This window comes from Lingula anatina, chromosome 6, assembly GCF_051362555.1.
Source record: "Lingula anatina isolate TDL-2025a chromosome 6, LinAna3.0, whole genome shotgun sequence".
NCBI lineage: Eukaryota > Metazoa > Brachiopoda > Lingulata > Lingulida > Lingulidae > Lingula > Lingula anatina.
The window spans coordinates 21,385,186-21,412,222 of NC_141772.1; the positions used below are offsets into that span (position 1 = coordinate 21,385,186).

General features: G+C 36.8%; 4 protein-coding genes across 5 annotated transcripts; all 4 read left to right on the top strand.

Annotated features, from left to right (window-relative positions):
* Window positions 1-4,371: 4,371 nt before the first annotated feature.
* LOC147761342 (uncharacterized) lies at window positions 4,372-6,115 on the top strand. Its single transcript, XM_087016002.1, has 4 exons — window positions 4,372-4,510; window positions 4,818-5,144; window positions 5,488-5,575; window positions 5,854-6,115. Exons 1-4 carry the CDS (start codon window positions 4,372-4,374, stop codon window positions 5,999-6,001), a joined length of 702 nt encoding a protein of 233 aa, XP_086872128.1. The 3' UTR covers window positions 6,002-6,115.
* A 1,225-nt stretch (window positions 6,116-7,340) lies between these two features.
* On the top strand, window positions 7,341-18,746 carry LOC147761343 (uncharacterized). Its single transcript, XM_087015983.1, has 9 exons — window positions 7,341-7,506; window positions 10,592-10,739; window positions 12,981-13,086; window positions 13,255-13,339; window positions 15,013-15,129; window positions 15,421-15,588; window positions 16,832-16,942; window positions 17,177-17,264; window positions 17,679-18,746. The coding sequence occupies exons 1-9, from the start codon at window positions 7,449-7,451 to the stop codon at window positions 18,256-18,258; spliced, it is 1,461 nt and encodes a 486-aa protein (XP_086872109.1). The 5' UTR covers window positions 7,341-7,448; the 3' UTR covers window positions 18,259-18,746.
* A 136-nt stretch (window positions 18,747-18,882) lies between these two features.
* On the top strand, window positions 18,883-23,796 carry LOC147761344 (uncharacterized). 2 transcript variants are annotated; one of them, XM_087015981.1, is made up of 9 exons: window positions 18,883-19,224; window positions 20,048-20,198; window positions 20,553-20,652; window positions 20,923-21,004; window positions 21,129-21,242; window positions 21,390-21,620; window positions 21,763-21,846; window positions 22,134-22,212; window positions 22,563-23,796. In XM_087015981.1, exons 1-9 carry the CDS (start codon window positions 19,158-19,160, stop codon window positions 23,134-23,136), a joined length of 1,482 nt encoding a protein of 493 aa, XP_086872107.1. In that variant the 5' UTR covers window positions 18,883-19,157; the 3' UTR covers window positions 23,137-23,796. The 2 variants fall into 2 exon arrangements, with proteins under 2 accessions (XP_086872107.1, XP_086872108.1); XM_087015982.1 differs by having other exon boundaries at window positions 22,146-22,212.
* Window positions 23,797-23,958: 162 nt separating this feature from the next.
* On the top strand, window positions 23,959-26,638 carry LOC147761345 (mucin-5AC-like). Its single transcript, XM_087016056.1, has 3 exons — window positions 23,959-24,678; window positions 25,255-25,331; window positions 25,824-26,638. The coding sequence occupies exons 2-3, from the start codon at window positions 25,268-25,270 to the stop codon at window positions 26,180-26,182; spliced, it is 423 nt and encodes a 140-aa protein (XP_086872182.1). The 5' UTR covers window positions 23,959-24,678; window positions 25,255-25,267; the 3' UTR covers window positions 26,183-26,638.
* The last annotated feature ends 399 nt before the right edge of the window (window positions 26,639-27,037 follow it).

Here is a 27,037-nt window from a genome sequence, read left to right on the forward strand (position 1 = left end):
TGAAGCCAGTAGCATCCCTGAGGTCACCTCTTGCAAATGGAGTGAGATTTCTGTTGAGAATGTTACATTAAAATGCCCCTGTTACGTTTTGTTCCAAAAGGAACACTGTACTAATACCATGGGCTTGGAATGTTCTCCAAATGCGGACTGATCTAACACCTCAGGCGATATTATCCTACACACACCCTTCCAAGAGGCATTTTTTAACATGTCTATGGACCCTCTTTGACCATCGATGGGATACAAGAAATAATTTGATTCTGCATCAAAATAGACTTCCTTCCAGTGATGGATGGCCAGGTTCAGGTGCCTGTGGGATCACTGTACGTAGCATTCTCAGCTGATATCTCATTCCATCTTCAAGAACTGACTTTGGGGTTAATTCCAGGCTTTATCATGACTGCACACTTGCTCACACCTCTCGCCTGGCAAGTGTTTGTGGAAAAACACAATGCTCTAAGGATGGAACCACCATCTTTGAGCCCTGATATTAAACTTACTAATCAACTGTGACATGAATTGGAGTGTGCAATGCAAAGGAGAACCAACCCCATAAAAACGTGGACCAACTCCCCCAACTTGTTTTAAAAAGAATGGGACAATATTCCACAAAACAGAATTGTTACCCGTGTTGAAGGCTTGTCGCGCCGTCTACAGGGGATAATTGCAGTACGCGGTAGACGCACACGCTGTTAGGCACGTGATCTTTAACGAGCACACCCTAATGCTAATTGTCTGTGAATTTGGGGACATTTGATGGCGTCTTTTCAATTTTATAGACATTTCTTTACATCTGTAGAAGTCACAGTGAAACAGTGGATTTGAGGGGGTACCTCTTATAAATTTGACTAAATGGTATAAAATATGTATATTTTTACCTCTATTTTGTATTTTTTTAAACCATTAATCATGTTAGACACGGTATCTGTAATAAAAAGCACTATTTCTAACAATTTACAGCTGTGAGGTGATCATTTGTAATTAAAAGTAAAAATTAAATGGGGGTGGGACAACCTTTTTGACCAATGCTATATATATATATATATATATATATATATATATATATATATATATATATATATATATATATATATATATATATATATATATATTGTGTGGAACTGAAATTAAATTTTGTTCATTGCAGTATAGGAGTTTATAACCTGACAACCAAGAAAACACTTGGTGATGTGCGCTGCATACGAGTTAATTTTAAACACCGTGCACTGTTCGATGATTGGAAGCTGGTAAAAGTAAGTTTGATGAAAATTAAAATATTTTTGCATTGCTATGGTACAAGTTACCCATTATACCTGTTAATATGATTATAAAACGGATTCTTATACTTAGAATCGTTACCGGCGTAAAAATGACATTTTGCTTTTGAGGATAAACAGGTTCACGCTAATCTTTTCTCTTTTCAATTTGTTTTATTCGTTCAATTCCGTGACAGGGTAACATTCGCAGAGATGAGGGGCAAATATATTTTTGTGATATAAATTCAGCTGGGGTATTGGTAACAATTATAATGTGAAATATGTGTAATTTCTTTGTCTGTTATCAATTTTAATATGTGTGCTTTGTTTTGTTCCATTGATTTTATTGTTTTGTTTTGAAATGTGCCATTTTTTCGTTTGTTGGTCGGTAGGAGCCTTCATAAGGAATGTTACGACAAATCTTTTGATACGGGCACATCCCTTAAAAATCATATTTTTTAAAATAAAACTTTAAGAAAAATAAATCACATCGGGTGATGTGAATCTGTCAGGGAAAACACCTAGACATGTCACCCTTGTCAGACAAAAGCGTCAGAGCTCAAGATAATGAAAAAAGTCATAAAATATATGTGGAATCATTTCCTTCTTTTTAAATACAGACTTGACAATTTAATATGAAATATTTCAGTTTCAAAAAAAAAAAAAAAAAAAAAAAAAAATCAGACCTCATATAAGACGTGAATGGAGAAATGTGTAGTCAGGTGTGTCTCTACCAATTACCTGACTACCATGTCTGTTGCACTGCTGCGCTGTGTAATATATAGTGATCTAATTGGGTAGTGCTCCTTTAGGCTGGTGAAAGCTTGGCTTTGGGGAAGCATGGTTCTGTCAAAAAAGTATCCATATGTCGGCAACTACCACAAAGAAGAATTTGAAAATTTGCATACATGCTGTCGGTTTAGTAGTGCGTAAAACGAGTAAAGTAGTGTTTTACAAGACTGTCAATCTGTGCCAGAACAGCGCAAAAAGTCAGACATTGCCATGCAGGTTATTCTGTCACACGGAACGGTCCGCAAAGTTTTATAGAGTTATGCTCAAACTGATGTCCCTACACAGAGGCCACACCCAATGTAATCGAGATCTAACCACCAGGGTACAGGCCTCACTGTCCTAACTGATATACTGCTGCAACTACACAAACCCTACCAATTCCGTTCGGTAAATAGGGCAAATTACCACCAGAACGCGTTTTTGAAGGCCCTTATTGAACACTAGACAGATTTAGCAGGTTAGAACACCAGACGACCTCTGAGGAAGCCATTGTAAACAGCAAAACATCGTCGTCTTTTTCTCTTATGAATTGGGACCGTGACCGTTTCTGGGTAGAACACTGAAACCACGTTGCTTTCTTTACTGAGGTCAAATTTCACCTGTACACCTAAAGTAGTCAGTTTGGAGTTTACGGACATCCTGAAGAGGCCTGCGACGAAGCGTGGCGCGTGGACTGAGGTCATTGACAGCGTCAGTATTTGGAGTGAGTATCACATTGGTGCCAAAACACCAATGGTCGTCATCCATGAACACTTGAACCCCGTCAAATACAGGAATAATCTGGGAACCGCTAGACTACCAATTGATAGGGGGCACCTTAGGAACAATTTTAGGCTTATTATCTAAACACTGTTTTTACAGTGTGTGAAAAATAACCTTGATAATATTTAAAATGATCATAGTCGTGATTTTGCCATTACATATTTCAGATAAGTGTCGAAGGAGCAGGAGTGACAGTCACATTTGACTACAACGGCTGGCTCAGAGATAACAAAACACTTGACATATTCAACGGCAAGTTTACGCTAATATAACATTTTTAGCTATTGAACTTCAGGTTTCATGATTATGAAGACACGAAATTAATGATTACTAAATTAACGATATATACTTCATGACTGATCGGTATTTCTATGCAACTTGAGCCTGCATGCGTATGGTATTATCATAGACATAGCATACATTTCCTAAAAAACCCAACGGTTGAATATAAAGACTAACACTTTGCATAGTTAGGATGGTGGGTACATGTTTTTAGCAACACTTAGGATAGAAGCTGACTGGTAGGTAATAAGGGGAACTGATTTTAATGAAAGGACAAAATAGAAAATACGATAGATGTGATACAAGCAATGACCTGTTTAAATAGGACATAAAACATAACGTGTGTCATATGACTAACCAAATAATAAAAATAAGAATTTCTATTGACTAAAATAGAAAAATTCAGACCCACTGCTGAGATTTTATACCGCGCGACCTGCCATACAATATAGGATTAAGGTTTATAACTGTTTAATTTAAATGCTGTTATTATGTATTTTATTTTATTTTCATATACATTTTATTGCCTCAGAATTTCTGTTAACAATTACTCTCTTTAATGATTTTATGTCAAATGTAAACGAAAGATGAGAATAAATAAATAAATATAATCTTTCGAGAGATGCAACTTGTATTTGTATGCTATATAAGTGTTAGAATGAAAAAAGGAGTATCTCAAAACAACAACAGGTATATGTGTACTCGAAGGAAATTTAGCTATGATTTTCATTGAAATACTGTAATATAGCATTGTCAACAACAGCTGGTGAAAAACATATAGAGGCCATTCAGAATGAGAAGAGGCGATTGCTAGCTAGGCCAAATATGGCGGAAATATGGCGGACCTCCTGTAATGGTCTCTCCGCCTCTCGCAAGCCTCCCCACGCGTCGTCCCTGCAGGGGCACAGTAATTAAATCTCAGCTCAATTCAACCGGTCGAGGAACAACGCGTGGGAGTCGTGTGAGAGGCGGAGAGATCATTACAGGATTAAGCGGTCTTCCTTTCATGTAGGTACGCCATATTTAGGTCATGGCCTAGCTAGCACTCGGTTCTTCTCATTCTGAATGACCTCATATTGTTCAAAGTTACTGGGGTATCTATATTTGATTTCCGTTTTAACAATTATAAGAAAGTTTATCATTATGTCTATAGCAAGAAAAACCCAGCTCCATGATACAATTAATACTTTAGCCAAAGGCTAACTTTGAGAGTAAGTTGTATAATTCCTAACTCCTAATGCAGACCTATGTAGGGTTAGAAGTACACGTATATCCTTATATGATTTACTTTTACTTAAAAGGTGACGGAGGGTGCAAGGACAACTCCTGTGATTGTTTAAGAGTGGTCCGTGGTGGAGGATATTGTTATACACAATCATATATTGACCTTTGTCCATGGTCCTGTTTCAGCTGTAGCAGTAAGTGGAATAATGCTGTAGATTGTTTTCACATATTGTACACGGCTAACAAAAAGTATAACGATTCCGGAAGATCTATGCATTTATTATGAAATGTTATGATATGAAATCATTGACACTATTGAACTGAATTAAGTTGAGAATGTATACTATCAGGTAGATCACATTAAACATTAAATTACATGCCAGTGACATTTTTGCTTAAAAATGAGCAGGGATTGATGTGGCTTGCGGGTTATTGTGAACAATCTATATAGAAACACATCATCTATCGATGACTCAATTCAACAGAATACTATTATTTTAGCTACAACGACAACAACGACAACAACGGCAACTATTCCAACGACAGCTACGTATACTGTTCACTCAGATAAATCATCCTTCCCAACGACAACTACTGTACCATCTATTTCGTCATGGCAGCCGAATGTGAAAGTTATCGAAGCACACACAGCGTCTGTTATATCGATACACGAGACATCACCGTTCAGGGCTTCAAAGGCCCAACAAGAAACCTCAGCCACAGCTGACATCGTGGACATCACTCGGGCCTCAATACCTGAAACAACTGTTGGATTACTAAAAGAGAGTAGGTCTATAGAGGCAGGCAAGCCTTCCCTCATCAACCAAAGTGAGTTCTTTCCAAACCACCATATTTCATGATAAATTCTACATAGTCTTTCTCTTTCACAAATAATAATAGTGAATAAGATTTAAAATAAAAGGATATTTTTTGTTTCCTTACGAGAAACATACAAGTATTAATTCAAATATACAGATGATAACTGAAATTGCGAGTAAAATAGAATCTTTAAAATAGAAGTTTCATTTTTTATGATAAAAATATCGCCACTTTTCATATTTCTCTATCTTTCAACCGCCCCCATCTCTCTTTCTTCAATGCCCCATTCATTCTATCTCAGCACGTTTTCAGTTTTTTTATATCATTTAAATGATATCCTAATTTGTTTCAGGTTTTGGTCTGGGCTTTGGTGTAGGTGGCGCGTCAGTCTTGAGCATTGTTGGTGCTGCTGCTGCTTTTATGTCCTGTTACAAGAGAAGGTATGTATTTCAAAGTCATATAGATGCTTTAGTTATAACTAATATTCATCCATAACTTCATTTTTGCAATTGGCCAGTGATGTCACTAAAAAAAACCTAGCATTATCATTTCTGGCACTTACCTAGGGCTGAATTGTAAAAAAAGCGCCATTGAAACGTGTTCATGTTTTCATCAAGTTTTTATTTATTAATTAATTTATTTATTTATTTATTTTTTGAAATGTTGAAACAAAAACCAATAACAAATTCGTCTGGCAGATGCTTCATTTCTGTTTCAGAAGGAAGGGCACCAAAGAGAAGACCTCTGTTCATACGCCACTTGAAAAAGACGCAGACGAGAAGGACCACGTGTATGAACTTAACATAACGCCAGGCATTGTGGAGGAACCATACACTCAGTTAAATGTCGAACTTAGCAGGCATTAAGTTATACACAACTCAGAAAATGGGAAGAAAAACAGACATTGCTTGTAGCTATGTGCTCTTAGATCTAAATTTGAATGAATCTGTTTAAACTGTGTATGTTTTTTATTCACAAAAAAAAAAAAAAAAAAAAAAAAAAAAAAAATCTCCATCTCAATAAATAGTCATTATTTAAACAATTTATGAACTCCTGGTGGGGTAGGAGATAGAAAATCAAAATAGCAATCTATTTATCAATATGTTTTTAAAAATCTCTCATTTTAATTAAAATTTAATCTTCGGTTTCGGTGTATATGAGAGTTACTCATGATCAGTTCTTTCTTTTAAGTGTGTGTGACTCTCAACCCAGTGCTTTTCTTTGGAAATAAAAAGGTGATGATAAAAACCTTTCAATGCTTGCAAACGTGGTGCAAACATTATGATTCTAGTTAATGATACGAAATAGGTTAGGCTGGTTATTTATTGACTCGCCCTCGTACGTAAAGGAAGTTATTATTGTTAAAATTATTAGGATAGTGAGTTTATATAATAAAAGCGGCCTTGTTTGGCCAAATCACGAACACACGATAGTCTTTGTTGCCTTCTCTTTTGTTATGAACGGGACTATGCAAGTTTGTGGTGCACTGGGATGGAGGAGACATAAAATAACGTTAATCATTAATATGCCAGGTCATGGTAGTTATCGATACACATTGTATATAGAGCCGCACTTTGTGAAGTATAGGGAATATCATATTGTATCACAGAGGTCGGGCACGTTATCCAAGCATCCCAAAAGATAAAACGTGATACAAATTACCCTAAAGAATTAAATTATTAAGCGAGAGGGTCAACGGTGTTTGCTTGTAAAAGGTCGCGTGGCCACATTATTTGTTTAACACATGTATGTGCAGTGGAAACCGAAAACGCTATTAAATATGAAACAGAACAAACGCAAGACGATAGTTACACACTCAAATAAATTACACCACAAATGGGACCGTTAATGGATAATCTATGATAACTGCTACAGTATTAAATCCTAAAACACACAATGACATTCAGCAGCGGCCACATGCATCTCCCTTATCTTATGAGATACCCTTTACCCTCATTCTTCCTTATAAAAGCAGCATAACGTACGAGCCAAAGGTGACAAATCCAACCATATCTTGTGTACCAGGGCCATTCATATTTAATTTAAATTATCACCGTCTTCCATATTACATTTTCTCAAACGAAAAAAAAAATCCGTACCCCCACTCCCCGCCATGAGGAAAATATTGGATCTACCAGCGACATGACCGCGACCACTGGTTTAGCTAAATAATGCTGTTGTTGCATGGCCTCACTGAATTTAACCTTAGTCACGTGGGAAGTACGTACATCGATTGAACCCGGAAGAAACCATTTCTTAAGACTTAGTACAATGATATAACTGAACCTGGGCTTGGTATGAAGAATCGCCTAAATGATGTTGTGTTATAGGGTATTTCTGCTTGTATGTCTGGCGGTGGCACAAGTTATAGGTATGTCAAGATCGGACGCAGGTGTTTGTTACTATTTAGAGAGAAATATCCTTTATTACGATATGTACTATTACATATATACTGTAATTTCTGTTCAGTCTCGTACTATGAACACGTACTCTCTCGTGTGTCCGTTATAGATGGAGATTCACTTGGTTTCACCGTGTTGATATTTATAAGACTAATAATAACGTAAATTGTGACATCCTTTGTTTTGATCCACTTTTCATCAATTTTTTATGTATAAAACAGTTGATCATGATGTGATATGTTTTATTTTCCATCATAGAGGAGCACGGACAGTTACATGTATGACCGTGGCCGCATGTGGTAATTTTCACCACGTGGAGATGTACCCTGTATATAGTAATAAGCGGCACATTATTAACATGCATTTGAGTACTATTGTGTGTATATCCTCGTCACTGTTGGTTCAAGTAGCGACAACAAAACTTTATCAAATATGACCTACATTTTAAGTTCCCGTACCCGCGTACACTTGCTATTATCACTCGTTGTGTACTAATGGGCAGTCAAAACAATCAGGGTTAGGCTGAGCAGAAGTATTGTTCTAATTGTTCTAGTTGTTTTGACTCGCGCCCCAGTGCAATGCAGGGAAGACTGAAAATAAAGATAGCTGAGATGGACAGGAATAATTTAACCACCCGAGTAACGTAAAAATATATAGTCTTGCTATGGGTAATTTTCTTTAAACGTTGAAAAAGAAAAGACTGTAGACTATTGGCATAATCAGGATTTTGCTGGTGGGAGTGGGTTGAATCCAATGGCATGAAACAATAGACGACGACAATTTAAATTTAATATGTAAGAATTAGGAATGAACAATTTGCTTGGTTTTGTCTAGTTTGGCTCATTATAATATATCAGCTTTCGTTAGAAGTACTCTACTTGTAGGTGCATTGCTTTCTGGCAAATTATTAGAGGGGTCATGGCGATGAAGACACTTATAAAGCAAAGAAAGTAATTTCCCCTGCAATGTCGCCACTTTTTTCATTAATACCAAGGCATGTCCCGTACTAGTGCCAAAGATTAGAATTTTTGTCATTGGATATTCACAGATATGCATCCGTCTGATTCTACACTTTTTTGTTCTGTGAGAATATATATACAGACTTGACATTTAATATGGAATATTTCAGTTTCGAAGGTATGCCTAGGTAAAAATTCGTTCTTTTTTCAAAAAACTCCTATCTCATATAGGATTTGTGAATGGAGAAGTGTGTAGTCAGGTGTGTCGCTACCAATTAACTGACTTCCATGTCTGTTGCACTGATACTTTATGTAAAATGCGGTGATTTAATTGGGTAGTGTTCCTTTGGGCTGGTCAATGCTTGGCTTAGGCAAATCTTGGTTCTGTCAAAAAAGTATCCGTATGTCGGCAACTATTCCAAAGAAGAATTTGAAATTTTGCATGCAAGCGGTCAGTTTTGCAGTGCGTAAAATGAGCTAATGAGTGCTTTATAAATTTGTAAATTTGTGGCAGAATGGCGCGAAAAAGACACACATTACCAGACAGATTACAGCGCCAAACGGAACGGTCCGCACAGTTTTATAGAGTAATGCCCAGACAGATGTAACTACACAGAGGTCACACCCAATGCATCGAAATCTTATCTCCAGGGTACAGGACGCACTGTCTTTCGGGATACGCTGCTGCAACTAAACAAAAGCCACCCAGTCTGTTCAGAACGAGGGGTAAATTGCCACCAAAATGCGTTTTTCAAGGCCCTTAACGAGCACCAAACTGGTTTTAGCAGGTTAGAATACCAGATGACCTGCGAGGTACCCACTGTAAACAGCAAAACATCGTCGTCTGTTTCTCTAATGAATTGGGGGCCATGACCGTTTCTGGGTTGAACACTGAAACCGCGTGGCTTTCTTTATTGAGGTCAGATTTCACCTGTACCTCCCAGCTAGTCAAAACAGAGTTTACAGACATCCAGAAGAGGCCTACGACGAAGCATGTACCGCGTGTAAAGTGACACGGGTCATTGACAGCGTCAGTATTTGGAGTGGATACCACATTGGTGCCAAAACACCAATGGTAGTCATTGACGAAAACCTGAACCAGATCAAATAAAGGAATAATCTGGGAACCACTTGACTATCATTTGATAAGGGGCACCTTAGGAACAATTTTAGGTTGCACGGTCAGATTGCCAGTTCACACAGAGCACTTTTAATAGCAGATAACTTACAGAATCAAGGGAATGAGCAGCTACCCTGGTCATCAAAATCGCCACATTTGAACCGCATAGACAATATGTGGGTAAGCCATTACTCGCCGAATCAACTGCTTACATGCCCTACATCAAAACTGGACCAAATTGGACAATTTTGGACCGATGCCTGGAATAATATTCCAGATTGAACTCTAAAAACTTTTCCCAAGGAATGCCTTGCCGCTTGAGAGCGCTGGTAACAGACAGAAGAGGCCAGGCGTAACAGCAACCGTTACTATGACTACACACTGACATGAGGGTCCATTGTGTAGCGTATAACTCTTTTACAGACGATAACTTTGAAAATATAGAGATCCAAAATATCTCTTTTAATGGATGTCGTATGACATAGAATAGGCAATGTATTTCTGTTTGCCTCACTGTCGAATTCAACCAATGAGCTGGTGTCAGCATGACATCAAAGAGATAATTTAAAGTTATTAAAACACGATTTTAATCCTTATCTTCATTTATCAGTCAGCAAAATAGCAAAAAACTGATGAAAAATGACTTGGAAAAAAATATTCCATATTAAATGTCAAGTCTGTATATATAGCTGGACTCTGATAAGGAGTAACCAAGGCATACCTGACACGAATATGTTGGGAAAATTATGATTGGTTTTTGAGATCATTTCAAGGAAAATGCTAATATTTTTAGTCTTGCCATTTGAAGTTGTTTTCTACCGTGTAATCCAAAGGCGGTACAGGCCAGTTTTGATTAAAACCATGAACAAAATACATTAAATCACATTTTCGATATTTTTTTAATATGGTTCATATAGCCAAGACCCACTTTAAAGCACTGGACATCCAATTAAACAAAAACTTTTTTATGTGCAGGAGACCAAACATATAAAATATTCGTTAAGACTGGAAATACATTTGGTGACGGAACAGACGGAGATGTTTTGGTCACTTTATACGGGACAGAAGGGGAATCCAGTGAACAGGAACTGGACACTAACGGCAATGACTTTGAACAAGGGAGGTAATATACAGTTTGTTTTCATCTTAAACAATGCGTAAGTGCTTTGCTTGTATAAGTGTTTTTTTATAAATATATATTTGTGAACTCGTGATGGAAAGAGGCAAAAACTATCGGTAAAGTTTTAACTTTTTTTGTAATATGCGTTGAGTATGTTTTCAGCACAGCACGAATAGCGTGCCCGACCCGAAGTAAATAGAGCTAAAGTGAAACTCCAAAGAAGTGAAAGAAGCGTATATTTAGTATTACAAACACGGAAGTAACCATTTGATAGAACGCGTATTATCTGTTACAAAGTCTTTACATTATGTCCCGGCGAACACACTGCTTTATAGAACATTTCTATTTTATTTTCCCCTTTCTATTTCAGAACAACAGTAAACAGAGTACTGGGTATATTGTGTAAAATTAGATTTTGATCATTGCAGTATAGGAGTTTATTTGAAGTATTGTAACGTGTGTAGTGTGCCTTTACATAAAGTCATCATGCTTAGTTTTATAATGTGGTATATTTACAACATTGGCCAAAAAGGGTGTCCCACCCCTAATTCCATTTGCTCTTATGTACAAATGATCACGTCACTGGTGATCATTGTGATAAACAGTGCCTTTTATTCCAGAAACAATATGTCTAACATGATTTATGGTTCAGAAAATACAAACAAAGGTAAAGATATCCACATTTTTTGTCATTTATCTAAATTCTCAACATGTATCCCCTCAAATCCAATGTTCCACTGTGATTTCCACAGAGGTAAAGAAATGTCTATTTTAATTTAAAAATTAAAAAGACGCCATCAAATATCACCAAATTTATACACAATGAACATTAAGAGGTGCTCTTTAAAGGTTTCGTGTCTCACACTCACAACATTGTGTATCTGCAACAAATCACTTTCCAGACGAGAGCTGTGCACTGTCATGATGAGGCCTGGAGTTAACCCTGAAGTCACCTCTTGCCGATGGAATGAGATATCTGCTGTGGATATTACGGTCAGTGACCCTAGAGGTACCTGGACCTGGTCAACCAACACTGGAAGAGAGCTGGCTTTGTTGAAGAACCAAGGGATTTCTTGCATCCCACCGATGGTCAGATGATGGTCTGAAGACATGTTGCAGAAGGCCTTTTGGAAGTGTGTGTAGAATATAATCGCCTGACTGTCAGATCAGTCGCGTTTGGAGAGCATTGCAAGCCCGCATGGGATTAGTACATTGTTCCTTTTGGAACAGAACCTTACTTGGGCATTTTTCTGAAACATCCTCAATAGATGTCTCATTCCATTTGCAAGATGTTACTTCTGGGATGCTACTGGTTTCATCGGGACAACGCATTTGCTCACAGCTCTCGCCTTGCAAGTTATTTGTTACAGAAACACGGTGTTTTGAGCATGCAACAACCATCTTTGAGCCCCGATATTCTTTCTTACGAGTACCTGTGGCATGAATTGGGGCGTGCAATGCAGAGGAGAACCAATCCCCAAGTAGTCTAGACCAACACCGCCAAATACCCCAATACCCCACAAAAAAGGATTGTAACCCTTGTTGAAAGCTTGTCGCACCGCCAACAGGCGATTATTATAGTACGCGTTAAACACACAGGATATGAGGCACGTGTAAATTTATGTTTCCTCCATCTCAGTGCTCCACAAACTTTTATAGTCTCATTCATAGCAAGAAAGTAGGCAACAAGGAATATTGATTGTTCGTGATTTGGCCAAACAAGGCCGCTTTTATTATATAACCCCTCTATCCTAATCGTTTTAACAATAATAACAATGTAGCAAATTGTTGCCTGTATTAAATGTTATGGCCTTAGGGATAAAAATTATATATCAAATATTCAATAAGACTCATCATCCTAAAAATTATGATGCGACGAGTCAGCAAAAAGTTATTATTTACCAACAATTTTGCACAAATTTCATTTGTGGGGTTGCAAAGAGCTTTGTTGCTATTTGGTGGTGTCTTTTCAAATTAATAGTCACCTCTTTACCTCCGTGAAAATCACTGTGAAAAACTAGATTTGAGGGGGTGCTTACTCTAAATTTTAATTAATGTAATAAGTATGGATATTTTCACCACTATTTAGCATTTTCTGAACAAATAATCATGTAAGATATGGTAACTGGAAAAAAGTTTATAAGGTGATAATTTGTCAATAAAAGCACATGGAATTCGGGGCGAGACAACCTTTTTGACCAATGTTGTATGATTTACTGTAAAATTAATTTTTGTTCATTACAGTATCGGAGAGTATTTGCTGACAACCAGTGACCCTTTGGGTGAAGTTCGCTGCATACGAGTTAATTTCAGACATCATAAACTATTCGATGATTGGAAGATGGAATATGTAAGTTTATCTATATGGCAGTCATAATGATATTTGTAATATCACAATCCAAGTAAACCGCAATATGCATCAAAGGCACGAAATTTAAAAGGAATATATGGGATCATTTTGTTATCGTTTTCAAATATGAGAAACATCTTGATCCAGTTTTGCCAAAACCTATTTCAGATAAGTGTCGAAGGTGCTGGAGTTACAGTCAGATTCAACTACAACGGCTGGTTCAAAGAAGACAAATCAATTGACATATTCAACGGTAAGTCTACTAGAAAGGCGTCTGTTGAATTACTGACTAAAGTCTGCATAATGAAATAAAGAGTTTGAACACCTTTACCATATCTTGCGCGCTTCAAAATCGACTATATATCGTTTTTCTGTAATTTTGAGTTACTCTTTCACAGGGCAATTCCAGAATTATACTAAAAAGAGAAGACTAAAGAAGACTCTCACCTTAGGTCTTATACGTTTGATACAATACAATAGGAAGCTAAGGAATGTTCTCTGTGTCCTTTTGAATCAGTTAATGAATTAAAAATGTAAAAATTTTCTTTTCGTCGATCGTGTTACTATTCTCGTCGATCGTCAAACTATTTTCGTCGATCGTGTAACTATTCTCGGCGATCGTCAAACTATTCTCGTCGATCGTCTAACTGTTCTCGTCGATCCTGTAACGTCACCTCATCATTCATCGATCGATCGCCAGAGGGCGCTGCGGTAGCACATTGGCCTATCACATGACTATCAAAATCGCAGACAACAAAATGATTGCTAGTGAAATAAGAAAATTTTCTCAACAATTTCAATTTTAATTGTTAATAATTAAAATCTATTCGGTTGTAGGGTTATTATTTTCTAGTTGTTTTCAACTCTGACCATGGCTGGCCGAGTTAAAAATTACCGCGTGATTGACAGACAGAAGCACGTGTTGCTACCGCAGCGCCCTCTGTCGATCGATCGATGAGACGATCGACGAGAATAGTTACACGATTGACGAGATTAGTTGGACCTAAGATCTAATAATCTGTTTATTAGATCTTAGGTTGGACGATCGACGAGATTAGACGATCGACGAGAATAGTTACACGATCGACGAAAATAGTGACAGCATTGGTTTTAATACACCGTAGATGAGAAATGTTTGACAATTGAATTGACTAAAGTAGATGTTGAATTTATGACAGGATCATTTAAACTTGCAACTGAATCGATGGGAAGGCAGTGAATCGACGAAACATAACTGAATCGACGACATGAATTTTTGCCCTTTTGGCCGCCCATAAAGTACGCTTGCCAATTAAAAGCAGTTGAACTTATAAGTGGTAATGATAAAAGCATCTAGTGATCAGGAATGGGGACGAATTTAAATCATGCACCACCAAATTTGAGAAAAGATGATGCCAACTTGTTTTTGTTTATTATATTACAAATGAATAATATTCGTCTGAATATTCGTTAATAGTAGCATAATACTTTTGTTCTGAAAATTATAAGAGGTAAGTTCAAGTGATGCAGAAAATGAAAAAAAATTATCTTAATAAATGAATATTGGGAAAGCATTTTACAAAACATCGAACTATGCTTGTTCGTAAGAACTTTTCTGTGTAGCATGGCCTATATTTCAGCTATAATTTTCAAATATAATCTTCCAGTACAGATTTTCTAACGAAAAGCCGCTTGTAATTGATTATAGGTCATGCCATTTCTTGAAACTATATTTGGCTTTGATTTTAACAGCTTTTTATTAAGCCTGTTGTAAGCGTAATCCACCTGGCAATGTTATACTTAATCTTAAACTAAATGTTGATCCATCCAGAGTTGATGTACTGGTTTGTAAATTTTTTGCGACAGTAAGAGGTAAGGCTTTTTCTTTATTTAGACTTATACGCCGTATATACACATATATATCTTCATATTTTATCTTACTTAAAGGTGACGGAGTGTGCAAGGACAGCTCGTGTGATTGTTTAAGAGAGGCTCGCAAAAAAAAATATTGTTCTAGGCAATCACATATTAACCGCTGTCAGTGGTCCTGTCATAACTGTCGCAGTAAGTTTAACAATGTTTTTCGTGGACTTCTGAGTGCACTTGGTTGACTTACATTAGCTGATTTAAAAATATCATGATATCGAAATATTTATTTTGACACGAATGAAGGTAATATAGCTTTTAATTTTCATAGCTATCAACGGCTACAAGTGCATATACCACAATGTTTTGAAATGGGTAATGGTTTGAAATGGTTGTAAAGACAAAAGAATGATGTTCATCCTTGCTTCCTTAAAATTAATTTAAACCCCCATAATACTAATGTGTCTACATCATTAACGACAACAACAGCGTCGACAACAACAATTTTAACTACAACCACGCCAGTAACTACACGTGTTTCAACCTCACAGAGAGTGAGATCATCGCATAACCCGGGTCCTACAAGAACGTCACCAGTGACGTCACAGTCTATGATTTACACAGAAATATCATCTTCGTCAAACACTCGGAATACAGGTAGGCTACACCCAGAAAACGGGTGCTTGACGGGTGCTTGATTAGGTTGATGAAATGTATCTCAATCTTTATAGCTGCCTATCGCTATGTTTTTAAGAATGAAGTAATTTTTCGTCAGTCAACGGCATAATATTGAAATAGTTTTACCTCCAATATTTCGATATATAGCAGAACATCTTCATCAGGGAATGAGACTGTCCAGGTGAATAGCCTCTATTCAGGAGATATACTTGCCCCCCCCAGCCTCCACACCTATTGCCTTCGGAAAGGGAAGTAGAGGTCAGAGATTATATATCTCCTGTATATCTCCTGAATAGAGGCTTTTCACCTGGATAGCCTCATTCCCTGATGAAGATATTCTGTAAGGCATCATAATATGGAAGGCAAAACTCTTTCAGTATTTAGCTGTTGACTGAAGAAAAATTACTTCATTCTTAAAAACATGGCAAATAGGCAGCTATAAAGACTGAGATACATTTCATACAACCAATAACAAAGCTGATTAAATTCTTCTCTGACGCTATGTTTTTATTTTTTATTTCTTTGAGACGACAAGCTTTCTTTTTCTTCTCTTCCCAAATACATTTGGACTTGCTTGTGTGAGTGCATCTGTGTTTGTCTGTATCAGGCCTACCCAACTACCAGACTCGGCACCTAAGGATGCTGAATTAACCGGTATATCGCACCACGCTACCCGTTTTCAAGGTGTGTGTCAGATCGCATTTCGGAGTATCATACCCCAGAACAAATTTTGTAGCACGACTGCGGGCTCATCCACGCTCGGCTGAACAACCTTAAACTGTACTCTTACTTTGGAGTACTCTATTTTATTGTCTCTATGGGGATATATGGGGACTTTACGACATTCGGTTTGAATGTTTTGACCACTTTTGATAGAGCTTTTTTGCATTGTATTAGATTAATGTGGCAGTCTAAGGTTCATCTAGGTGGCTTTCAAAATTATGCACCCGGTTTTAAAATCATATAGCGATTTTACGACAATCGTTTCCTATCCAATCAAGGTGACAGCCGAGCATGCCAGGGCTCATCCTGTCGGTGTTCTGGCTGATACTCCGAAATGCGATCTGACACACACCTTGAAAACGGGTAGTTTGGTCCGATATAGCGGTTAATTCAGGATCCTTAGGTGCCGAGTCTGGCAGTTGGGTAGGCCTGTGTATGTTTATCCTCATTTCATTTTATTTGCATTTCCTCTCTGTTTCAACCGCTATAATCATATCAGCATCCGCCACTACACTATTTTATGAGACAACGAGTGAGATCAGTGTGGTGAATACTTCTCCGGCAATGCTCCATGTTAACCAAGTAAACAAGCAACTTGGAGATAACACAGGTATATAACTGTTGACAGCATCTCCCTTCCTCTCTCTCTCTCTCTCTCTCTCTCTCATTCAGCCTGGTAACCTTCTTGCACGGAACACACTTACTGTACATTCACACAGCATTGTCAAATATCAGATTTCCCGAATTGAACTTTACTTCATGCTCTCAAGTAAATGACATGCAGGATCATAATGAGGAAAATATCTTCATCAATTTGAGAGTAAAACGTTCATCACTGTTTCAGGCACCACCGCTGGTATTGCCGTCGGAGGCGTTCTTGCCCTGGTCATAGTTGTTGGTGCAGTTGTCTTGGTAGTTTGTATAAGAAAACGGTATGTGAAATAAATTGTTGCAATGCTACATGTAAGGACCTTGGAACTGAAAGTATAACTTTTTATGTTGTGAAATAAAGGAGTATTCATCAATCGTAACAAGTGATGCAATTGCATGAAACAGAATACTGTTTACTTAAAAACTCAAGCGTGACTGGCAGAGGACTTTTGACCGAATCGTATAATGCCTAAGTGCAGGATTTGTATGCAATACTAGTACATATGTTCTTTCACAGCATCTTCAGTGCGCCATATCTTTTTTTTTTTGTTTTGTTTTCTTTTCAGATTTATCTTCGTTACCATTTATGTATAAGAATAAACCAATTATATATGTGACAAATGACAACCTACCTTTCGCTCTTTCTTAAAAGAAAACACTTATGGTTTTACATACATTTTGCATTATTTTTCCAGACGACGTGACAGCAGTGAACAGAAATCGTATCAGGCTTCATTTAAAGTGCCCAATCCCGGGTACAGTAATGTCTCTGAGTCATTGGAAATTGCGTCAGAGAACGGCGGGCCAACTTTTCCCAATGTATCACCTCAAACTGATAACAATACCCATATGTCTGATTTATACTCGACCCCAAGGAAGCCCGTGATCAACGGGATAACAAATGGACCTTTATCCGAACAAACAGACTTAGATGACCTATATTCGAAACCAATTAAACCAAAGAGAGGCGGTAACTCTGAATCACGTGGCACATCAGCCGTTTCTGATCTCAATTTAAAACCGCAAAAACCCAAACTGAAGCAAGCTGGACATGCGCATTATGGAGGAATTGAAAACGTAGGATACGGTGTAGCGGGATCACCAAATGAGAACGTTGACATGGTAACCAATGACATGTATGGAGATTTGGGCTCTTCCGGTGGGGATATCATATTTGCAGATAATGATCTATACGAGGCTGGCGTGAACCCAGAGGACCAGGTGTATGCAGATGGCGATGTGGTTGAGTTTGTAAGCAACGAGATTTATGCATAACATACGGGTATATATATGTACTAGTATCTTGAATGTTGTATTGTCCAGTGTACTGGGTATTGACTGACGATACTCAGGCATAGGAAAGAATATTCCTTTGCTAGATGAACTTCAGTTTGGCAAACGCGGAATTGTTTACAGCCTCAGCGTTACGGACGTTACGATGTGTTACGTGTTGATTATAATTATATGTTTCAAATCTATTTGCGGGCCAATTAATATTAACACTACACTGAAAAATTTCTGAGCACGCACAGGAAAAAATGCTGAATGGTTGTAAGTTATACTCAACTGACTGGTGCTGAGTTCACTGACATAATTAGCATTTTGATTACATCCCGTAATGGGCAAATATCAAGACCTTGCAATATATGTCATCTTTTCTTTCATCTCTTAATAGAGACAGATCTTTAAGAAAATCGAATGTTTACAATTTTCATTCTTCTGGCCCAAAGTGCAATGAACAAATAAACTATTATCTTGGCATATATTTACTTTTTGTTTAGTTGAATATACAACCAGATAGGTTTGAAAAGTAAAACAAAAAATAATAGTTACAATTGCATACGCTATTCACTATTACATAAATAAACAATACTGAATCTTTTCTCTGTTTAAATAACGAAGTGAGTAAAAACTCTCTCTATATCAAGCGGAAAGCGAGCACTTTTAAAACTGCATAGCTTATCCGCAATAACGTAATACAACGTATATCAATACTTAATACATGTCGATATCGCGATAATGGTACTGACAATAACAATTGTCCTTATGTAACAGATATTTTAGTGAAAATGTAGCGATAACGAGTCGTCATTACAGTACACTTACAAGCGTGTTGTCCACTATCATGTCCCAGAAGCAGGGACAAATTGATCCGTAAACTGGACGGTGTGTCGATGCCAGTTATGATGTATATTCTGACTGCCCTATCGTTCCTATTTTGTCATGCGTCAGTTGCTAAAGGTAAGTTAGAAACCTTTTTGCTGAAGAGAAAGGTACGTATATGTCTTGTGCCATATTATGCCCTAGGAACTAGATTAACATTTTACGGGAAAAGTATCAAAGTTGTAAACTTATGTAGAGTATACGAGAAGAATTGAAAAGAACTTATTTCCTAAATGTAGCACAAGGTAAGTCACTTTCGTCACACAAAATGGTTAGTTCATAACATTTACCAAATATCACAATAAAAAAGTAATCACGGCGATGCTTTTAAGATTAAAAGTGTTTTTCAAGAAGAGTTACATGTAGGAATGAAATGAAGAGTATGGTTAAAACTGGTTGATTCACTATTACGTCATTCCATAGGCTGACATTCTCTGAAAATATTATGACATACAGGGGCAAAATGCAGTTATATTATATAACACTACTGACGTCGATGTAAAATATGCATGTATTATCAAATGTGGAAGGTTTCGAATGATATTTTTTTTAGACTGCAAATATGCAATACACAGTTCACAGACGAATCGAAATACTGAATAAAAGACCATCAAACGTCAATTGAATCAAATGGATCATTATTCAAATGAAGCCATGCTAATAAATAACAATAATTATATACAATCTGGTATTCAAGAAATTTAGTAGTTTTAAACCATAAAAAGTTTTAAACTAAAATCTAATTTAAAAAACCGATTGCTCTGAACTATAAGAAGTTAAAAGAATTAAAAGTAATAACGTGTAAAAAGAAACTTCATATTTTTTAGTTTTATTGGCGTTCAATTTTCTTCTGATGGATGGTGGTGTATCCATATTAAATGCTGCCATCACACTGTTTCAGCTGATCATTCTTACATCATATCAGTGAAAACTGCCGATACCCAAGGGGCGGGGACTGACGGGAGTGTATTTATTACCTTATATGGACAGGATGCGACTTCTAACGAAAAGTATCTTGATGATCCTTTTCGTAACGATTTTGTCAGAAACGGGTAAGATATTGTTTTTCATTATGAAGTTCAAAGTTGCATTAGTCATTATATGCTAGACAGTTACATTTTTTTATTTCTGGTTATTGAAGGTGTTGGTCATGAATACGGTAATTTATTTAAGAAACGCATTTCTACAACTTTTCAAAAAGAAAAGAAAGAAAAACATATTTGCAGTCAAGTGTCAAATTGCTAGCAGTCAATTTTGTTCAAATCTACAATCCAGCAGTTTCAGTTGCCAGAAAAAAAATAATAAAAAAATATGTGATGCCAATTTGCTCTTAATTTGAAGCAATAACAAGGTGATTTATTTTTTTAGTCTTACCATATATAAGCGTTTTTTATGTTCTTTTTCAGCCTTGACAGATTCACAGTTACAACTGAAGCATCACTTGGGGACATCAAGTGCCTAAAGATACAATTCCTAGCGATTTTTGATACGTGGCATTTAGATTATGTATGTTTTTGTTAATTGTTCTAGATACTTTGATACCTAGTAAACTACTTAATGGACGACCAAAACATTACTTTTAATAAGAAATGAATGGGTAATAAAATGTTATGCGTTTATCTATGGCACATTCACACGTTGCTCATATAAAGGTATTCGAACATAGAATAAATGAACTCGAGACATTTTAAAATTCTTCTTACCATCATTTTTATAAACAAGTATTTGAGAGTCCATTATATCTTGGTATACCATATAATATATTTTTCTTTTTAGGTTTTGGTATCCTACGGACGAAGCTCCTGGACCTTTGACTGTGATTGTGAACTTTTGTATCGAACTATACACTTGTCCACAGGTACTTTTTTAAAAAGATATTTTAAACATAATGATTATAAAAATTCATTTCAATGGCATAACTGTATCTTTAATTTACCCACGCCTTTAACGTCAAATTCTCTCTCTGTGACGTCTTATTTCAGGGACAGAGAACTGTCATGATTTATCATGTGACTGCATTGAACATGCGCGCAAAGGTGAATGTGGCTCACTCACTGTTCAGGAGAGATGTCCGTGGTCATGTGAAACCTGTAAAGGTGAATTTTGATCGTGGTAATTATATGAAGTGTACCCTTATCTTTTTTTACTTAATCCCCCCTTAATATGTAATTTAATTAATTGTAATCAATGTGGCTTAAAAAGAGTGTATGTTATACAAAGATGCTAGTTTTATGACCATTTAGACCATTTAACCACATCATCATCAAACAAAGCGACGTCAGATGTAGCAACGATATTCATGACGTCAGAGCCAGTCTCGGTACCAGTGACGTCATCAAGCGGAACTCCTATAGTGCAAACAACGTCCGTGACCTATACAACGAATATTTCAACTTTTATTCATGACACATACAGCACAGACAAACGGGACCAATCTACAATTTATACTGAGGTATCTGCAACTTATACTGAGGGTGAGTAAATCAAGTTTCTCCAGACATTGAAATGCCCGTTGTTAAAAGCATATATTCTACTAAAATGTCGCAATACATACACTTTTTATTTAGAGTATATTTCATTAGGCTTTAAAATGATTTCCCTTTGTTTTTTAAACAGTTCCTTCGCCGAGTACCTTAAATATTGCAGAAAAGAGCAAGGTTTGGAATATTGAAAATTTTATCGAGAACGGAAAACTATCAGGTGCAGTTTGTTAATGTTTTTCTTTGAACATGCGCTAAAAATAACAAAAATCGCTTTTGCAGAGGACTTTGTAATGTTAACAAAATGATTAAGGCGCTTACAATTCTAACACCAACAGCCACATGTTGATATTAAATGGAAATCTGAAAATGCTAAAGGCATCAATTGCCAAAACCATTAGATGACGTACATATCAGATCAATTTGCCTAACCTCTGAGCATCCTGTAATTCAGACATCTTTCGGTTATTTCTTACTGTCACATCATATATATTAACGTTTTTATAGTCACTGGTATAGGTATTGTCATCGCAGCGCTTGTAGGGATTGCTGGAATGGTAGCACTGGCGTTTGTAGCCCGACGAAGGTATGTGTGCTACACCCATTTCATAACTTATGTTTCATAATACTAATTCTCATTATGTTGTTATGCACATGTGAAATTAATGCGTATCTATCGAAACTTTTGGATATATTTAAGGTTTTACATGTGCGCGCGTGCATGGGTACAAGTGTTTGTTTCCAGAGGACAGTGCAAACTGGCATGCAATATGAAATGGGCATTAAATACGATGCATTGTTCCTAAGGGCCTTATTATTTAGATTAAATGATATTTTGTTATAAGGCTGTACCACAAGAACTTTATTCATATTTTGTATAACCTTTTGATGAATCGTGTACGAAATATCAAAACATGATTTCATTTAATCCGGTAGATATGCGGCAAGAAAAACTAAGGCGACTAAACATTTCTCTGCCACTAATGATTCCGGACGAATTAGAACTATATCTAGCCAAAACGAACCCAAGCTACCAGATCAAGGATGGCATAAGACACAAGACAAAACACCACCAAATTTGGTACCGAACAGGATGTGTGTCCAAGAGACTGCTCCTGTTAATGGTACCAGTGTCTATTCCTATGAAAAGGCCAATCTGTCACAGTTGAACAGTTCTAGAGGGAACGAGGTCTTTCGCCACTCTGACGCCAATGGTAAAACGGATCCCATCTCGCATGAAAAGAGATACATAGAGATACATCACGAAAAATCGAGGGAAGAACGACTGGTTGATCAGTATGAAAGTCCACGGCAAGGTTCGAATCGCCTGGGTACCACGCAACTTATTTGTAACAGTCTGTATGCAGTGAATGAGGACTCTGCTTTAAGAATGAATTCTCTTTATGGAGAAGCCGACACTTCTGATACGGTATTTGTTGACAATGTTATTTACGACGAGGACAGCGATGGTGATGATCAACTGATGGAAAATTATTTATATGAGGCATGAGTCTAATAATAAGAATTGTTTTAAAAATAAAAAAGTAGATTGTAAATGCTGCGTGACCTCAAAGCGCATGAAGAAGAGCAATTTCTGATTATGAGTTAGCTAAATAGACAAAGAGACAGTGAAAGCTGAAATAATGTGAAAGATCAGAAACCTAAAAGTTAATTCTGACTAATTTCGCAGGCCTAAATGCACATCATATAGTCCGAATCAGATATCTGGTCTGCGCTGTCTAAACTTAAAAGCATTTGCACATTGTATATAAATAACGGTCTCTTAATTTTGCATTACGGTTGTAATGGAATTCTCGATTGAAAATTTTCAACTATTTGAAATTAAGTGCGACGCTGATTAGGAAATTGCTTTAAATAGCGACTCGAATTTTAAGAGCTATTATCAACCCAGTCTTGTAATGATTAAAGATCAAACGAAACATAATTTTGCCTTAGATCTTTATTACAGTGTAGCCTTACCAATTACATAAGTCAAGAGCAAGGTCGAATTGTTAGCAATTTTGAGGCGCAGACTTTAATTTTCCAATTATTAATTTTCCAATAAATAAATCAATCAAAATTGTTTTTAATGAGATTTATGAAATGTCAAAAGCCCTTTCTGTCTTAATAACTTTATGATAAAATGATAGCGTGAATGCCAATTGGAAATGAACACTGGCGAAGTAAATATTCAGAAATGGTAGGGGGGGGGTCAAAACAAATACCGTGGCAATTTTACAATAAGCTTATGGTTATGACTGTTGTAATGAAGGGCATTGGTGCACAACACAAGCAGTTGTCAGCAATTACAAACAAAAAAAATCTGATGATATAACATAGTGACGTTTTGATCCACATTTAAGACAATGTAAGGAGTTTTCAGAACAGTCCCAATATCTGCCGTTTACTCCTGTATGATGTTGGAGATTGGGTGCATGTGGGCTTTTAGAGGAGTAACCTTAAAGGGATAATAACTCTTCGTTTCGGTCAAAAAAAAATAATTTTCCTGGAGTAAACAACAATTTTCCCATACTTACCGATGGTTAATGAATCCATTTTTACATTCAAAGTTAGTCCCTGTTTTTTTTTTTCTAAAAAGTTTGGTTTTTTTGTTAAAATCTCTTAAGTGATTATTACAGAGTATAGCCATCAATGAAGGTCACGTGGTCTAAAGACAAGCTCAGATATCAGAATAATAGCTGTTACTGACGTTTTTGTGGTAAAACAGAATCTATTATATTTCTATGAGTTATTCACAATGTTTTTATTGTGAAATATAGATCTCATACGAAGAGTTATTATCCCTTTAAACAAACACAATATGTATAACCGATTGGAATTGGCGATCATTACTATACCAGACAAATTAACCTTTTCACTCTCAATTTACAAGTTAAATCAGATTATTTGGATGACGGAAGAGGAAATGAGATGTGCCAGTAAAATTTTCTTCATCAGACGTAATTGCTGCCTCGAGTATATAAAAATCCTCGTGTAAGCGGCATTACATATTTTCACAAGCGACATTGCCAGTGTCTGTAGGAAAACGCAGGTAGGTACATATTTGCAAAGTGTAAACACATCCATCGATGGCGCATGTGGACAGTTCTTGTACACCATAAAAAGTATTGACAGTCTATGTTTGCAACTTTTTAGTACTATTTTTAGTTATATTGTATATTTTATCGAAGATAGTAGTTGTATTGGCACTGAATGCACAAACGAATTCACTGGGAAACAGAGAGAGGAAAATAGGTTGTTGCGAAGTGTTTATTGAGTCGTACTTCCCGAGGACACAGTCATAAACTGTTTTATAATGCCCTCTCAAACAGTAAATACTGTCACTTAAATCAGCAAATCTGGCCGTTTTCTGTCAGCTGCTTTCATCGCAGAGATGTGACTGATCTATGTTTTTTTTTTACTTATCAGTAACCGAAAGAAAATAGTGGAATTCTATTCTTTAATTTCTATTAAATTTCTATGAGGTGAGATTATACATCTACACTCAAAAAATTGAAGCGTGTTCTTTATCTGATTGAAACAACAGCAAGAAGCAGTAGCCATATTATTATTTTTTTTTTTTTGTTAATATCATTTGTTTAGTTAATAAAATATCATTTTGTTCCAGATAATTCATCAACATGAAGTGTATTGTAGTGTTGATACTGTTTGTTGCAGTCGCACAAGTCGAATGCGCCCCTAGAGGTAAGGAACGCCCGCATTGTTTTCCGTCAAGATCATATTTGTTCAGCCACATTAGCAAAACAAAGTCTTCAGAAATTCGTTATAAAGAGCATTACATGAAAAATGAGACACAATGAATGCTTTATTTTTTGTAACAATTAACTCAGTTATTCTCCAACCCACAAATATATGTTCTAGGATAATAGAGAAACAACAAAACGCATGTATTTTCTCATTATTATTATTATTATGTGATTGTATAGATTTTTGGTTTTGATTGAAGGCCTTTTTACGCTTAGGTTTTTACGATATTGATCAGGGAAGAGCGTTTCACAAACGCCTGTGTCCCAGTAGACATTTTTAAAACTTAAATGAAATATTGTCACTTCTAAAAGTAAAAGCAAAAGTAAGGGGTCTCGTTGAAAATTTGAGAAACGCAATTTATTTTCCATAGGATTCTATATTAAGACGTCATAGTCGTTTTCTAAGACAATTGTATCTATCTCCTCACAGTCTGTCGAGGTGACCTTGTTTGGACGGAATGTGGCACCGCATGTGAGCGTAGCTGTAATCGACCGGATGTCAGTGTCTGCACCAAGAACTGCATCCCTGACACGTGCCAATGCCCCGCAGGGAAAATCCGCAAGGACGGCACGAACGCATGCCTCGACTCCATGGATCAGTGCTGCCCCGGGGATCTGGTGTGGACAGACTGCGCCACAGCGTGTGAGCGCACCTGTAGCCAACCTGAAAAAAGAAGAGCCTGCACTTTTAACTGCGTTCCCGGCGTCACCTGCCAATGTCCTCCTGGAAAAATCCGTCGCGACGGCACTAACGAGTGCGTCAACAACGTAGCCCAGTGCTTAGCATAAAGTTCATCGGCCTTCACCTGAGAGGTCAAGGTCATGCAGCGTTTCTTTTTTCAAAAAGAGAAAGTGTTTGGGCTAAAAAAATGTAACAAATCACTTGTTTTCCAATTACTTGTCTGAAGATAAACTGCAATGAATTGTTATTCCGGCATTTGTTTTTATTATTTCGGGTAAACTGCATCAATTTGCGTTACAGCTGCATATGGTACCTGCATAAGATCCATTTCGATAAAACAAATGTTGATTGGCAAATACTCACGCTGATTAAAACATAAGAATGTAACTGTGGGTATTATTTATCGAGAGTGTAATTCACTAAACAGCTTTGAATCAATAAAAAAATTATGAAATATTGACGAGCAGTGGGCTGAGACAAACGCTTAACTGATGGAAAAATAATTAAGAGAACCAAAAAGACCTACACTTCATAAAGATCCTTCATACCCAGAAGCATTTTCTTGAATGGTTGAGAAATGAGGTAGGGAGAGTGGGGGGGGGGGGGGGGGGGGGGGGGGACTACTCTGGTGTGGTTTATTGGTTTGACAACAAAGTAATATGATAGACCTCCGAATATCTTGCTGCTAATTTGATGGTGGGAAATACATATTACAACTATGTCACAGACAGAGAGGGCCGGTTGTCATAGCTGCATCTCTTGTAAATAAAAATGAAAATAACAAATTTTGATTTTATAATATTATTCAAGATTGAATGAAACTTTTGCAAAACAAATTATGCACGTTCTGCACGAAGTTGTTGTGCAATCACATGTCTGCCTGTAGTTCTAAATAAAAGGAAATCATGGCACCTATGCATGTGAGAAGGCAAACTTGGATTTTTTGGGGGGGAGGGGGGGCT